This window comes from Nannobrachium achirus, assembly GCF_963921795.1.
Source record: "Nannobrachium achirus genome assembly, chromosome: 23".
NCBI classification, from domain to species: domain Eukaryota; kingdom Metazoa; phylum Chordata; class Actinopteri; order Myctophiformes; family Myctophidae; genus Nannobrachium; species Nannobrachium achirus.
Window position 1 is genome coordinate 46,980,487 of NC_137830.1, and position 14,764 is coordinate 46,995,250.

Below are 14,764 nucleotides of genomic sequence, written 5' to 3' on the forward strand. Positions count from 1 at the left end.
AATGACCTTCAGACTAGCCTCAAATTGGCAGTGCTAATTCCGCTGAGAAGCTTTAAAAGAATCACCTTGGATAGATACATAAACACTTGCACATGCCCTGATGTTTATTAGATTCTCTCATTATGTGTTTTCTTCTCCTTTTTTGAGATAGGTTGCATATTATTTGTTTGTGCATTATCACCCGAAATGTTGTAAACTAGTTTTTATACTATTTATAGTATCACCTGAGAATAGGTATTTGTGATGTATCATGGATGTTTTATCTTTGCTGTTGCTTGTATGTGTAGCTAAGCTAGTGTAATTTTTATTTTTGCCTCTTGGCCAGTTCATTCTTGAAAAAGAGATCATGTCTCAATGTTTTTTACTGGTTAAATAAAGGTTAAATAAAAATAAAAAAAAAGATATCAGCCATTATGTTTTTACATTATGTAAACAAACATGGCTGCCATGTTTGAAAGATGGGGTTGGTATGGGGGTTAAACATGCAATTTCGCGATCGCGATCATGCCTAATACATTTTTTGAGGTCCAAAAAACATTTTTGAAAAAAAAAAAAACTCGGGAAACTCAGGGTTGGCGCAGGTAGGGTACGAATAGAAACTCGGGAAACTCGGGATTGGCACCAAACAGGTTAATCTACGAAAAAACATAAAATGTTAGAATATGGAGAGAAGAGATTTCTGCCCGACAGCAACGATATAAAAACACTCTCGATTATTCAATTAATCAATAGAAAAAGTCGCTGAGAAGGTTATGTACAGTATAGCTGCAGGCCTGAATCCTATATAGACAGGATTTGTCTTTTGATCAACACATTTCATGTGAGTCAACTGATAATCTAAGGTTCAGCTCCCTTTTAATAAAGTATTGCTGCTGTGATCAGGCATCGGCTGCCTGTTGCTTTCTCTAATTTAGAATTTAACACACTTTGTACACCGTGCCAAGGTAAATTATAGTCATATTCTGTGTTGCTGACATTAATGATGACCCTCATGCTCATGATTTCCTATCATCGCAATTAAGCCTGATGAGGCTGTACTGAATGATGCTGCACTGGATGTCTGGCGGTGAGACAACGTTGTGTTCTGTGCAGTACTCACATGGTGGCCATCGGGGGGGTCTGAGGGTATCGTCTCTGTTTGGTGGCCAACGTCCTTTTAACTCATCTAGTGCCAAAACCGAACATGTTCGGTTTATTAAAACGTATTAAGAAATACAAAAACCGAACATGTTCGGTTTTTGAAAAAAAAAAAAAAAAAAAAAAAAAGATTTTTTTTTTTTTTTAAATATTTTTTTGGACCCCATCAAATCTAGTGAACATGATTTCAATCGCGATTTTGCATGTTCCACCCCCATACAACCCCATCTAACATACAGGGCAGCCATGTTTGTTTACATAACATGTAAAACATAATGGCGATTATCTCAAGAATGCCTGAACGGATTTCCAATCGGATTTTTTTGTTTGAAAGCTGTGAACAAACTGCACAAATCCACTCCAATGCAATCGATTGCATTGGATTTTTTAGAGCTCATTCTTCTCTGTTTTTTTCCCATGCATGAGCTGTGCAAGGTTTAATCATGGCTAAGTTGACGAAAATAAGGCTTCTAAAATGCTTGGTAGCCAATAGCTAACTTCAAGCTAACTTCATCCTCTTCCTGTACATGCACAAAGGAAAGTGTTCAGGCAAGTCATGGCTGCAGGGCTTCTGCATATACCAGCATATCTCTATGGGATTTTCTATGGCACCTGGGCGCCCTCTAGTGGTGAACGGGTGGCACTAAAAGAGTTAACGAGCAGGTGTTGATGGAGACACGATGTCTGTCCCTCTGTCCCGCGCTGTCTCGTCTGTTTGTCTTTCAGTATCCAGGGTTCCCACGGTCATGAAATTCCTGGAAATATTTTGAAATTAGAAAAAATGTTTTTCCAGTACTGGAAAAGTTTTGGAATTGATCAAGGGTCCTGGAAGGTCCTGGAAGAAATAGCTATGCATTGTCTTTGGTTATTGATTTTGTTAATACCTCTGAAATGACACATTTCATTGGCCAAATTGTCAAATATTAGAGGCAGAAATTGTGAAAATAGCAGATCTACATGCTCACAACGCCTCGCAACAATAAAACCGTGTACAAAACCGTGTACAAAATTCCTCTCGTCAGGGTGCCGGGTCCCCAGTTAAAACATGATTATTTCGGGGGTCACAGCCTGAAAAGGTTGAGAACCACTGGCAAACACTACCTGTCTTCGGGCATTGCGCGTAGGAGTAAGCGACCTGTTATTGAGCTGAATTATTGTCATATAGTCCTGGAAATCCGGTTAAATATTCTGGAAAAGTTTTGGAAATTAATTGGTAAAGATGTGTGGGAACCCTGTCATCAGCACGTGACCTGTAATAGTATTGTTCAACATGTGTTCATATGAACAGTCACATTTACCACAGATGAAAAGTGTACTTAACGGTGTGTGTGTGTGTGTGTGTGTGTGTGTGTGTGTGTGTGTGTGTGTGTGTGTGTGTGTGTGTGTGTGTGTGTGTGTGTGTGTGTGTGTGTGTGTGTGTGTGTGTGTGTGTCCTCTCAGTTGGACGTGATCATTGCTGATCTGGACGGGGGTACGGTTACCATTCCAGAGTGTGTGCACATCTCCCTGCTTCCTGACCCGATGCTGCAGCAGACCCAGACCATGCTCTCTATGGTAAAACACTTTCTACTGCTTAACTCATACAGTGCCTATCCCGAACTAGTTCGGGATAATTTGGGCCGTATTAACGTCCTGAGTGCCTATCCCGAACTAGTTCGGCTTTTAATTTATTTATTTATTTTTGTAAAAAAAAAAAAAAAATACATTTTTTTTTTAGTTACTTTTTTTTTTGAGCCCCACTATATTCTGTTTACACGGCCCGCGAGAGCGTCGCACCGCCAATATTTACCATCCACTCCAATGCAATCCAGGATCTTTAGAGCTCATTTTCTCTGTTCCATGCATATCCATGAGGTGTGCAAGGTTTAATCATGGCTAAATCGCCGAAAATAGGGCTTCTAAAATGCTTGGTAGCCAATAGCTAACTTCAAGCTAACTTCATCCTGTTCCTGTAAATGAACAGAGGAAAGTGTTCATGTGCATCATGGCTGCGCAGGGCTTGTGCATGTACTGTACCAGTGTATCTTTATGGTGAATTCTTTGGCCACTGGGCGCCCTCTAGTGGTGAAAGCTGGCACTAATAGGGTTAAACACTCTCCTCTACAGCAGGGGTTCCCACACTTTTTTGACTAAGGGCACCCCCGTTTAGTTTTTACGCGTGTTTCCTAAACCCACCAGGATTGAGTTAAGACCCGCCTCGCGGAAAACGCGAGGACTTCCAGGAGTGGCTGAAATCCTTGCCGGACACATGGAGGGTGGATAAAGTCAGACATAGTAAAGGCATCAAGACAATATAAAACTTGTAGGCTACTGAGAAAAGCCTGCATTTGCACAATGCACAGCTTTTAATGTGTCACTACAGTGCTCAAAATAAACTGTGCTAAAAAAAGGTAAACCTTTGTAACTTTGCTAAAGAGAAAAACGTACGTGTGAAAGCTATTAATTTGTCACTACTGTGCTCAAAATAATACTAATTATCCTCACAACCTAATCAGAATGGGGTAGTGTGTGTATGTGCATCTGCAACTCCACGTTCAGCAGTTGTTCAATTGTCTAAAAAACATAATACAAAAATCAATAACGCATATTCCTTGCTGACCATCAACTTTTCCACCTTCATTGGCCTCATGGTGGCGCTATAACAGCCCAGTTTACGTTTTGGCCTGTAACTGTTGAACCGTAGGTCGGAAAATTAAAATTATTTTTTCCCTGGATTCCTTGGGTCAAGACGCATCTCCCGATATAGGCCACGCCCATTTGCGCCAGGATAGATTTTCCGCCATCTTGCATTTTCTCCAAAACACATTTTTTGCTCCTTTTCCTACATATTTTCGTCAAATGTCTTAAAAACCGGTACACATGATCTATGAAGCCATGCGATAAACATAGTCAAAGGATATTTCCATAGTCCATACCGTTCGTTCGTAACGCGCTTCCAAAGTTAGCGGGAGGGGCCCGTTTCGCAAACAATAGCCATAAATCACAAACAATAGGTCGAGTCAACACTGAATTTCAACCACAGGTCGGGGGTGGCATACTCAACGAATCCCCAAAAGCATTTCCACTTCGACCCCTAGGGGGCGTCACAAACGCGCGAAACGTAACCGTTTCGTGCCAGAACGCGTTTTTCACGGGGGCCGATCCTCTCACAACGAAACGCAGACGACTTGGCGGATGGTCTCACAGTCCAAACCGCTACACAAGGTCGCGCATGGCAGTGAAGGCCGCGCAGCGGCCTGAACTCTAGACTTTTGCGGCCCGAAGGGTATTATTGTAATGGATTAGTAGGGCGTAGGTACAGTATTGCTTTGCACTTGAGCGAGCAGCACTAACGTTCATACGCACCTTCATACCCGCGAGGCGGGTCTTAACTCAATCCTGGTAGGTTTAGGAAACACGCAGTTTTTACAGTGTTTACAGTAGCATTGCGCTTCCTGCAAACTACCAACCCCTGCTCTGCTGTAGTTGAACGCTAACTCATTCATGCTGTGTTACCTGTTGTTATTGTTATGTTAAACAATGACTGGAAGGCTTCCAACAGATTTCCTAGGTATCTAATCTTTTGCGTTTTTTCATTTCCCCCTCGGCTGTGGTGGTTTCACTTCCGCGTTTACATGCTTTTCCTATCAAGCCTGACCTAATTAACCCATTTAGGCCTAGAATTATTGAATGCTTTAACCAGTGAAAAATAGCAGATATACAAGCTCACGTGCTGTGCTGCGAGCTTGTAGATCTGCTATTTTTGAAAAAGTTGTGAAAATGTGTGCAAATCTTTGAATATATGTATTTTCAATGCGAACGTTTGTAACTCAAATTTTGCTTCTGGGTGGTCCCTGGAACTAAATATTTTGAGATGGGGTCCATGGCCAAATAAATATAATTTTTGGGGGTCCTTCACATGAAAAGGTTTGAGAACCACTTTGACGATGGCTGGCCAGATTGCTGACATAGAAATATAGGGTTTTGAAAAAATCTTAGAAGGATTCAAAAGACACTCATAGAATCGGGTCAAAATTATAATTTTCACGATTTGTCAAAAATAGCAGATCTACAAGCTCGCGAGTGCCGCGCTGTGAGCTTGTATATCTGCTATTTTTTAATAGTTAAAGCATAAAATAATGGTACACAATACTGTGTACCCGTTCTGAATGGGTTAAACAATGGGGTGACTCCCTCTAAACTTTTGGTAGTAATTTTTTGCTCTGGTTCATAAAAACTGAGAGGGAACATGTCCTCGTTCATGATAGTCCAAGTCATGTCCCCGACGAACACGAGTGGCTGTGCTCACGGGCAGGAAGGCGGCAGGGGAGGGTGTTCTCTATTGCTGCACTAGCGACTCTTGCAGGCTCAGCAGGGAAGCTTAAAACCCATTTAGGGCCTAGAATTATTGAATGCTTTAACTATTGAAAAATAGCAGATATACAAGCTCACAGCTCGCACCGAGTGCCGCGCTGCGAGCTCGTAGATCTGCTATTTTTGAAAAAGTCGTGAAAATGTGAGCAAATCTTTCAATATTTATGTATTTTCAAAACGAACGTTTGTAACTCAAATTTTGCTTCTGGGGTGGTCCCTGGAACTAGATATTTTGAGATGCGGGTCCGTGGCCAAATAAAATATCATTTTGGGGGTCCTTCACATGAAAAGGTTTGAGCACCACTGACATAGCAGTCTCTCAAGAACAGACTTTCTTTGACGATGGCTGGCCAGATTGCTGACATAGAAACATGGTTTTTTCAAAAAACCTTAGAAGGATTCAAAAGCAGATTCAAAATTCTAATTTTCACGATTTTTCAAAAATAGCAGATCTACAAGCTCGCAGCGCGGCACTCGGCTCGCAGCGCAGCACTCGGCTCGCAGCGCGTCACTCGGTGTGGGAGGGATAGCGTTACGCCCTCCTGGTGAAACTCCTCACTGTCAGGTGAAAAGAAGCCACTGGCGACTCCCTGTATATCAGAGGAGACTCATTGTTGTCTACACCCATCATAGCCCAAACAGTAGGGGTTGGCACTTGGCAGTGACAGGGACTATTTATATATGAGAGGAACTGACAGTGACTAATTAGGGGGGAGGGAAAAAAAATCTTATTGAGTTCTCTTCATTATAGTTGCTGTTTAGCAGTCTTGGCACGTGCCACGACGACCAAGGTCTGTGTCTTCCTCTGTAGAACAAACACAGACAGGGGAGACGTCTGACTGAATCAGAAGGAAGGACTTCTGTTTGTTTGGGAGAGGCCAGAATGCGCTTGACCTGCTGTTTGAGTGTGTGTGACTGTGTATTAAATGGGGCAAAGGGCCCTGTAGCATAGAGATTGAATTGTGGAATCTGACCTCCTCTTCCCACACTACAGTACTTCCCTTAGGAATGTTTCATTCTGAGAGATCACTTTACAATCAACTTTTGAAATGTTTTGGCTGAACTTAAGACAGAGTTCCCTTGGAGAATAATTCAGTTGAGAAGCTGAGCGGAAGACCGTGTCGGAAAGACAGACAGTAGGACAGCTGAGAGGGAGACAGTGTAGGAGAGACAGACAGTAGGACAGCTGAGAGGGAGACAGTGTAGGAGAGACAGACAGTAGGACAGCTGAGAGGTAGACAGTGTAGGAGAGACAGACAGTAGGACAGCTGAGAGGGAGACAGTGTAGGAGAGACAGACAGTAGGACAGCTGAGAGGGAGACAGTGTAGGAGAGACAGACAGTAGGACAGCTGAGAGGGAGACAGTGTAGGAGAGACAGACAGTAGGACAGCTGAGAGGGAGACAGTGTAGGAGAGACAGACAGTAGGACAGCTGAGAGGGAGACAGTGTAGGAGAGACAGACAGTAGGACAGCTGAGAGGGAGACAGTGTAGGAGAGACAGACAGTAGGACAGCTGAGAGGGAGACAGTGTAGGAGAGACAGACAGTAGGACAGCTGAGAGGGAGACAGTGTAGGAGAGACAGACAGTAGGACAGCTGAGAGGGAGACAGTGTAGGAGAGACAGACAGTAGGACAGCTGAGAGGGAGACAGTGTAGGAAAGACAGACAGTAGGACAGCTGAGAGGGAGACAGTGTAGGAGAGACAGACAGACAGACAGACAGTAGGACAGCTGAGAGGGAGACAGTGTAGGAGAGACAGACAGTAGGACAGCTGAGAGGGACACAGTGTAGGAGAGGCAGACAGTAGGACAGCTGAGAGGGAGACAGTGTAGGAGAGACAGACAGTAGGACAGCTGAGAGGGACACAGTGTAGGAGAGACAGACAGTAGGACAGCTGAGAGGGAGACAGTGTAGGAGAGACAGACAGTAGGACAGCTGAGAGGGAGACAGTGTAGGAAAGACAGACAGTTGGAAAGCTGAGAGGGAGACAATGTAGGGGACAGACAGCAGGAAAGCTAAGTAGAAGACTGTGTAGGAGAGACGGACAGTTTTGAAGTTGAGAGCGAGAAAGTAGGCTATAGGAGAAGACACACTGTAGTGTAGGAATGCTGAGAGGGAGACAGTGTAGGGGACAGACTGTAGGAAAGCTGTGATGGAGACAGTGTACAGTAGGCCAGGTATCCAGACAGGCACATGATATACAAATACAAATTGATGCTTCTCAGAGCTGTGTCGAACTTAAGGCGTTTGTCCTCATTGGCCTCTTCCATCAGAAAAGGGCCAGTCTTTTCTCCATCCTCAGTATCTGTATACGAGCACTGGAAGATGAGGGTTATTTTGAGTCCCCTGGGTCTTTGCTGGTATGCAAAAAATGGAGTTACTGTGATGGAGTAGCATAGATTCAGGGAAGGCGCAGTCCCTCTGTGGTCTTACATTTAACGACTGTCTCCGTCAGTCAGTCCCTTGTCTGTGTGGTCTGTTGGCTACAGACTGCTGAGCCCTGGTCCCAGCTCTATGGAAGACATTGAACTGTGTCCCAACGCAGTAATGTGGCCCTACTAAGGGTCGATTCACACCGTTATAAGGAGCCTAACTAATTTCGGTTCGGCAGTGTCCAGACCCAAATATGGGTTTCCCCTCCCGGCTCGGGGGGCGTCAACCGACTTTAGTCGGCTCCACGGTGCTGCCAAAATGTTGTGACCTCCCGACTTAATTTCGGTACTTAGCGGTGTCTTCTCATTCATTCAGCCCGGCTTCAAGTGCATATTCTCGGCTGTGAATCCAAGGAAACAGCGGTCGTTTGGGAGGGAGACACGCCGACTTCCAAATGATTGTGGACGCCGTGTATTGAGTGTTTCATAGCGAATACAGACAGCAGCTGGCGCGCGCGTGGCACACACACACACACACACACACACACACACACACACACACACACACACACACACACACACACAGCTTTGGTGGATGTCTCGCTACTCGCCGACCGTTTTAAAGAGAAAAGAAAAGCATAGACACAACTTTGCTAATGTTCCGTGTTGATAGGTTTTCCACGACGAGTTGTAACTGCGTGAGGATATGCATGCAGCAAATGAGGCGGCCGCGGCACGTCTATAATGTGAGCTTGTAGATTAAATGTTTTCGAGCGTTTGTGAGAGTCAGTGAGAGAAGAGACCTATGGAAGAGACCCCGTGCCGTGTCCCCGTCACTGGTGCTGCTGCCTGCTGGAGCTGCTACTCAATGGACTTCCAGTCATTCAGCGTGCAGCGCGAGGGTCAGTCAGATATGTCCTGCAACGCTCATCTATCGGCCACAAACGTCGTCATGCCATGGACCTCCAATATTTACAAGCGACTAAGGCATTAGCCGTTAAGAAAGTATGGATGAACTCCCCCCCGAACCTAAATAATTTCGGGTCGGGGAGCCCTCCCGAACCGAAATTAGTTAGGTTCCTTATTAGAGTGTGAAACGACCCTAATAGTAGCCCTACTGCAAATAGCCGCCTGGTTCCTTTTAAATGCCTGGGGTCCAAATCGATTTCATGTATTAAACGACCGGGCTACTATTTGGAAATATACAATGTGTGTACACTGTACTGTGTACCGTATGTCTGTTTATGTGTAAGTCGTAGTGTAGGCATTTGTGATATTCGTAGTTGATAATGATGCCCATGGCTTTGTGGATGTGTTGTCTCATCCTCTTAGACCGTAGACCATGTAGAGAGAGAGAGCCTCCTCTTCATTTCTGTCTGTCACTGTCCGCCGCCAGGTCCGGAGACAGACCGTCTCTGAGTGACTGCACAAGGCATGACCCTTTCTGCCCACTCGGGAGACGAGAACCTCAGGTGGACTCGGATGACCCAAGTTAGTCAGCTCAGCTTAGACATGAGCTGCTGCCGAACCCTTTTCTGGAGCGGACCACAGGGAGATTATTGTAAAAGCTAATAAATAGCAGGGTCTCTGCTGTAACACAACGGTGCTTAATGGGTTTAATCGTCTGGACAACGTTCTGTGGAAGAGGCGAAGGCTCGTTTTGGTAGGTGAGGATCGCTGCAACGACGATACTGTAGATTGCTGAGCAGCAGCCGTGGCAAAGGGCTTTGCTCCTCAGCTCCTTACTAGGGATGGGACCACATAAAAAATATCATGTCACGATTATTGTGACCAAGGAATTTGGTTTACGATATTATCGTGATAATCAAAACATCACCAACATCCATTATCTTGGGGCGGAACATTTGCCAAAAAATAGATCTGTGGCAAAGAGATTTGGTAGAGAGTGAAAAAAGAAGACTGTATCAAGTACGTTATTTCCAGGTCCGTTTTACCAATTATAGAGGGTTTAACTGGTACCCGATATGCAGCCCGGCAAATAAAAGGTGAATTGATCCCAGTGCATGATGGAGGATAATTTCACGATAAATTTTAATCTCTACGATACGATTATTGTGAGTGTTTTTTATCACAATAAACGATAACTGTGCTCGGCCTCTCTCCAAACATCTTAGTGAGCATCGTGTTAGTTTGTGTTGTTCATCAAAAGCTTTAAACTTGCGGAGGTTGTGGGTTCGAAATCCACAGCGGTGCATCCGGCTTTTGTTGAGTATCTACACGAACACAATTGGACCGCGTTGACCCATTTAGGCCTAGAATAAGAATTATTGATTGCTTTAACTATTGAAAATAGCAGATATACAAGCTCACAGCGTGGTGCCGCGCTGTGAGCTTGTAGATCTGCTATTTTTGAAAAAGTCGTGATTGTAGATCTTGTAGATCTGCTATTTTCAGCACACAAACAATCGTAAAATCAGTCATTACGATGCCATCAAGGCCTGCCAAAATACATTTTAGTCTAAAAATCTTATCCTCTTAGCCTAAAATCTTATGATATTTAGTCGACTAAAATTAGACTAAAACTAAAACTTTTTTTCAGGTGACTAAATCATGACTAAAACAAAATGACATTTTATTCAAAAGACTATGACTAAAACTAAATCAAAATGTGCTGTCAAAAACAAATACTTTCAAGTAAGGACATATCTAGCTACATTCCTAAGAACACAAGCAAGTAAAGAAATGCACCCTTTAGTAACTTTCTTGATCAAAAACCATAAGACAATATCCAAAAATACTTTGTCAAAAATGTATAAAATTCTTCATAACAACAATAACGTGGAGGACAATATACAATTGAAATGGAACATGGAAATAGGAGATCAAACGATCGAAGTTTGGAAACAAATTTGCAGAGAAATACATAAAACAACAAATTCTAAATTTTGGAGAGAATTTGCATGGAAAATATACACTAGATTTTTTATTACACCAAGTGTACTCTCAAAAATTAACAAAGCAGCCTCTCCAGAATGTTGGAGAAAATGTGGTGAGAGAACAGCAAACCACTCCCACATTTTTTTCTGCTGCCCTGTTCTAATTTCATTCTGGCAGCAAATTACGAAAGATATAATGAACATTTTTAAATTAAAAGATACACTAAGTCCTATAAATATCATTCTAGGAAAATCACCATTAGAGCTAATCCACGAAACAGATAAATACTTATATAGAATTTTTCGAATTGCAGCCCTAAAACAAATCACCAGGAACTGGTTAAAACCTTTAAGCCCAACACACCCAAAATGGAAGGAAACAGTACAGGAAATATTGGAAATGGAGAGAATAACCTTTAGAATTAGAAATAAGGAGCTTGACTTTAATAGAAGATGGAATAAATGGACAAATTATTGGGCAGTGTGACTAAAGGAAATGATTAAAAGAAATGACTGCTGAGACCTAGAGCTGACACCAAATTGGTGTTTCGGGCTAGGTACTCAATTTAAGTAAAAATAAAAAAGTGGTCTGGTCGTGAGACCAGCAACAAAAAGAGACAAATAATGGTACGCAACACAGAGGACACCCCCCCCCCCCCCCCATGCACATTATTATTTTTATTTTTACTATTAGCAGCATAATCAATATTAGTAATATCACATTCTTCTGAATAATGAAATGATTAGATTAAGGATTTTTTTTTTTTTTTTAAACAAAATGTATTTTTATTTGAAAAATGTGACTGTGTATTGTATTTCTGTTTACCACTTGGTGTAGGTATAATTTACTTTAAAAAAAAAAAAAAGAAAAGAAAATGAAAACAATTGCAAATATGGATAAAATGTGAAATAAGAAATGTAAAAATGTGAAACTACTGCAATAAAAAGTATAAAAAAAAAAAACAAAAAAAAAACAACAACACTGGGTTAGACAATGATGATGCTGATGAAGGATGGACCACCTCGGATGGATGGTTGTGTGCATGTGGCTCACAGTGCTCTGGTCTTGTGTGATTGCAGGTTTTGGACCCAGAGTTAGAGATAGCTGACCATGCCTTCCCCCCGTCCTCCACGCAACCCTCCTCGCTCAAGATCCAGGTGAGCAAAGCTATCCGCCGTGTTAAAAGGACCACGTCGTCACTGTCAGGCAGAAACCTTGTGTCTCCAAGTTCCAGATAGCAGATCTACAAGCACACAACACGTCGCATCGCTGCAAGGCGTTCTGTGCTTGTAGATCGGCTATTTTCACTATTTTAAATAGTTTTTAAAATAGCAAAAAAAAGGAAGGTTTTGGACATACAAGGTTTCTACCTGACAACGACGATTTCATCACCAGTAATACACTGTCTATTCACTATATAGTACTACACTTGCTGTATACAGTGTATAGACGTTTTACATGAATGGCTTTATTTTTAGATGTTTTTTTTTGTTTGTTTTTGTTAACATGTCATCATTACAGTGTGTTACAGAACTTACTTCAATAACTGAGTCAATTTTGACTAAACTTCGGACCCACAAAACGATGGTTTAGTGATGAATCATCACTTTTCACCATTTTGTGGGGGCCATTTGTCGCCCATGGAATGTTTTTCATGCAAAACAAATGCTTGCAATGGATTCAGCATTATGAAAAACCCCTAGTTTGACCCCTCACATTTTACTTAAAGCAGATTTATTTTTTTGTATTTTTTCCTGTATGCCAAAATGGCTCCAAGGTAGCTGTGCCACGGTTTTGTATGTTTTTCTTTATTGCGCAATCATAAACAGAAACAGACACAGTTGTTGTGATTCAGTGGCAAAAGAATTTTGTCAATCAGACAAATGGTTCCAGAGATAGAGCTGTTTGAATGAAAAAAAGTGTTCATCCACTAGAATGAACACACATTTTCTCAATCAGCTAAACGAGGGAGCCAACACACAAACAGAGAAAAGCATCTCTCTGATCCCAGGTCATTTTGACATCTTAAAAAAAAAAAAAAAAAAAAAAATGATTTTTCTTTTTTTTTTTTTTTTTTATACAAAAAACTCAAAAGACGTCAAAGACGTCATTGGCACTGAACGCCTTTGCAAAAAAACCGTCATGAGACGTCATTGGCACAGAATGAGTTAATGGGACACAAACACAAACACAAATCATTCTATCTATCTATCTATCTATCTATCTATCTATCTATCTATCTATCTTTCTTTCTTGTAGGATAAGGAGATCCGGGGGGTATTCCTTTGGCTCTTCGCTCGACTGTTCCACGGTTATCGCTGGTGTTTGCACATCATCCGCATCCACCCAGAGCCGGTCATTCGGTTCCATAAGGTACCAGTCAAGTCATCTTCATCTGAAAAATAAATATCGGCACTGTCAGGACAGGAACCTTGCATCTCCAAGTTTCAAATTTGTATGTTTTTTCGTAAATTAAAGCCCTACTTGATCATACAAAAGTGTGGCACAAAAGCTGTGAAAATTGCAGATCTACAAGCACACAGCGTTATTAAAATAGTAACAAAAAGGAAGGTTTGGGACATACAAGGTTTCCACCTGACAACGACGATATAGTAATCCCTTTAGTACTAGAGTTCCTACACAGCAATAATATGTTTCTCTGTCTAACTAGGGAATAGATTCATTTTATCTTCTATATATATTTCACTAACTACTTTGACAAGTATTGGATTTTAAAGGGGGAAATGGAGCCTGAGGTACCGAAGGCTCCCCATATCACAGTTGATCCTGCTGGTTTATAACTTTGGTTGATGGGTGTGTGTGTGTGTGTGTGTGTGTGTGTGTGTGTGTGTGTGTGTGTGTGTGTGTGTGTGTGTGTGTGTGTGTGTGTGTGTGTGTGTGTGTGTGTGTGTGTGTGTGTGTGTGTGTGTGTGTGTGTGTTCTCCAGGGTGCCTTCCTGGGCCAGAGGGCTCTGTCAGAGGACGACTTCCTGATGAAGGTTCTAGATGGCATGGCGTTCGCAGGCTTCGTCTCGGAGAGAGGGCCTCCTTACAGGTCTACTGACCTGTTTGATGACGTACGTCACCCAGCATTTTGTCGACTAAGACCATGCCTACACGGAGCTGGAGATTTCTGAAGCTAGAATTTTTTTGGTGCTGTTGGGGCTTGCAGCCACATGAAGCTGGATATTTCGGCCGCGAAGCAGGATATTTTTTAAACCGGATAAATAAGTGGAGAGATTGAAAAATATCCGATTCACTGGATCCGTGTAGACAGGGAACCCGGATATCTCTGAAGACTGTGTGTGTGCTTGTTAGACCTAGATATCTTTGTCGTGTGGACCTAGATATTTTTCTATGTGGATCTGAAAAACCAGGATATATGAAATATCCAGCTCCGTGTCGCCATGGCCTAAGACTAAGACAAAAAATGTTTGTCGACTGCGTTTTTTTCACTGTTGAAAACTACATAAAAACTAAATACAAACTGAGCTGTGATGACTAAATATATTGACAATTTCCTCAACAAAATAAAAACTAGACTAAAACGTTATGGAGGGACTAGTGGAGGAGAAAGTAATTTTATGTTTGGTTGCTCTCAGGTGTTGCATGCTGAAAATAGCCGATCTACAAGCTCACAACGCGTCGCGATGCGTTGTGAGCTTGTAGATCGGCTATTTTCAGCACGCAACCAAGTGTAAAATCAATCATTACGATGCCATCAAGGGCTGCCAAAAATGTATTTTTAGTTGACTAAATCAACTGTAGATTCAGTCAACTAAAATCTTAATGATATTTAGTCGACTAAAATTAGACTAAAACTAAAACTTTTCAGTTGATTAAATTATGACTAAAACTAAATTACATTTTATTCAAAAAACTATGACTAAAACAAAATCAAAATTTTCTGTCAAAAACAACACTGTCACCCAGCCAGCAGTACCATTCATACCACTGCTTTTTATCACTCAACTATTCTTTGGGGCACAGCAGTGGCAGTCATT

At 42.1% G+C, this 14,764-nt stretch overlaps 1 protein-coding gene across 4 annotated transcripts in view; it reads left to right on the plus strand.

The window, feature by feature from the left end:
- Positions 1–14,764, plus strand: part of sbf1 (SET binding factor 1) — a 135,675-nt gene that overhangs the window by 56,402 nt on the left and 64,509 nt on the right. For all 4 annotated transcript variants that reach the window (XM_080754773.1, XM_080754774.1, XM_080754775.1 and 1 more), the window contains 4 exons: positions 2,578–2,691; positions 11,841–11,918; positions 13,021–13,134; positions 13,709–13,837. In XM_080754773.1, the coding sequence (XP_080610899.1) occupies positions 2,578–2,691; positions 11,841–11,918; positions 13,021–13,134; positions 13,709–13,837 (435 nt within the window). The remainder of the gene's footprint in view (positions 1–2,577; positions 2,692–11,840; positions 11,919–13,020; positions 13,135–13,708; positions 13,838–14,764) is intronic.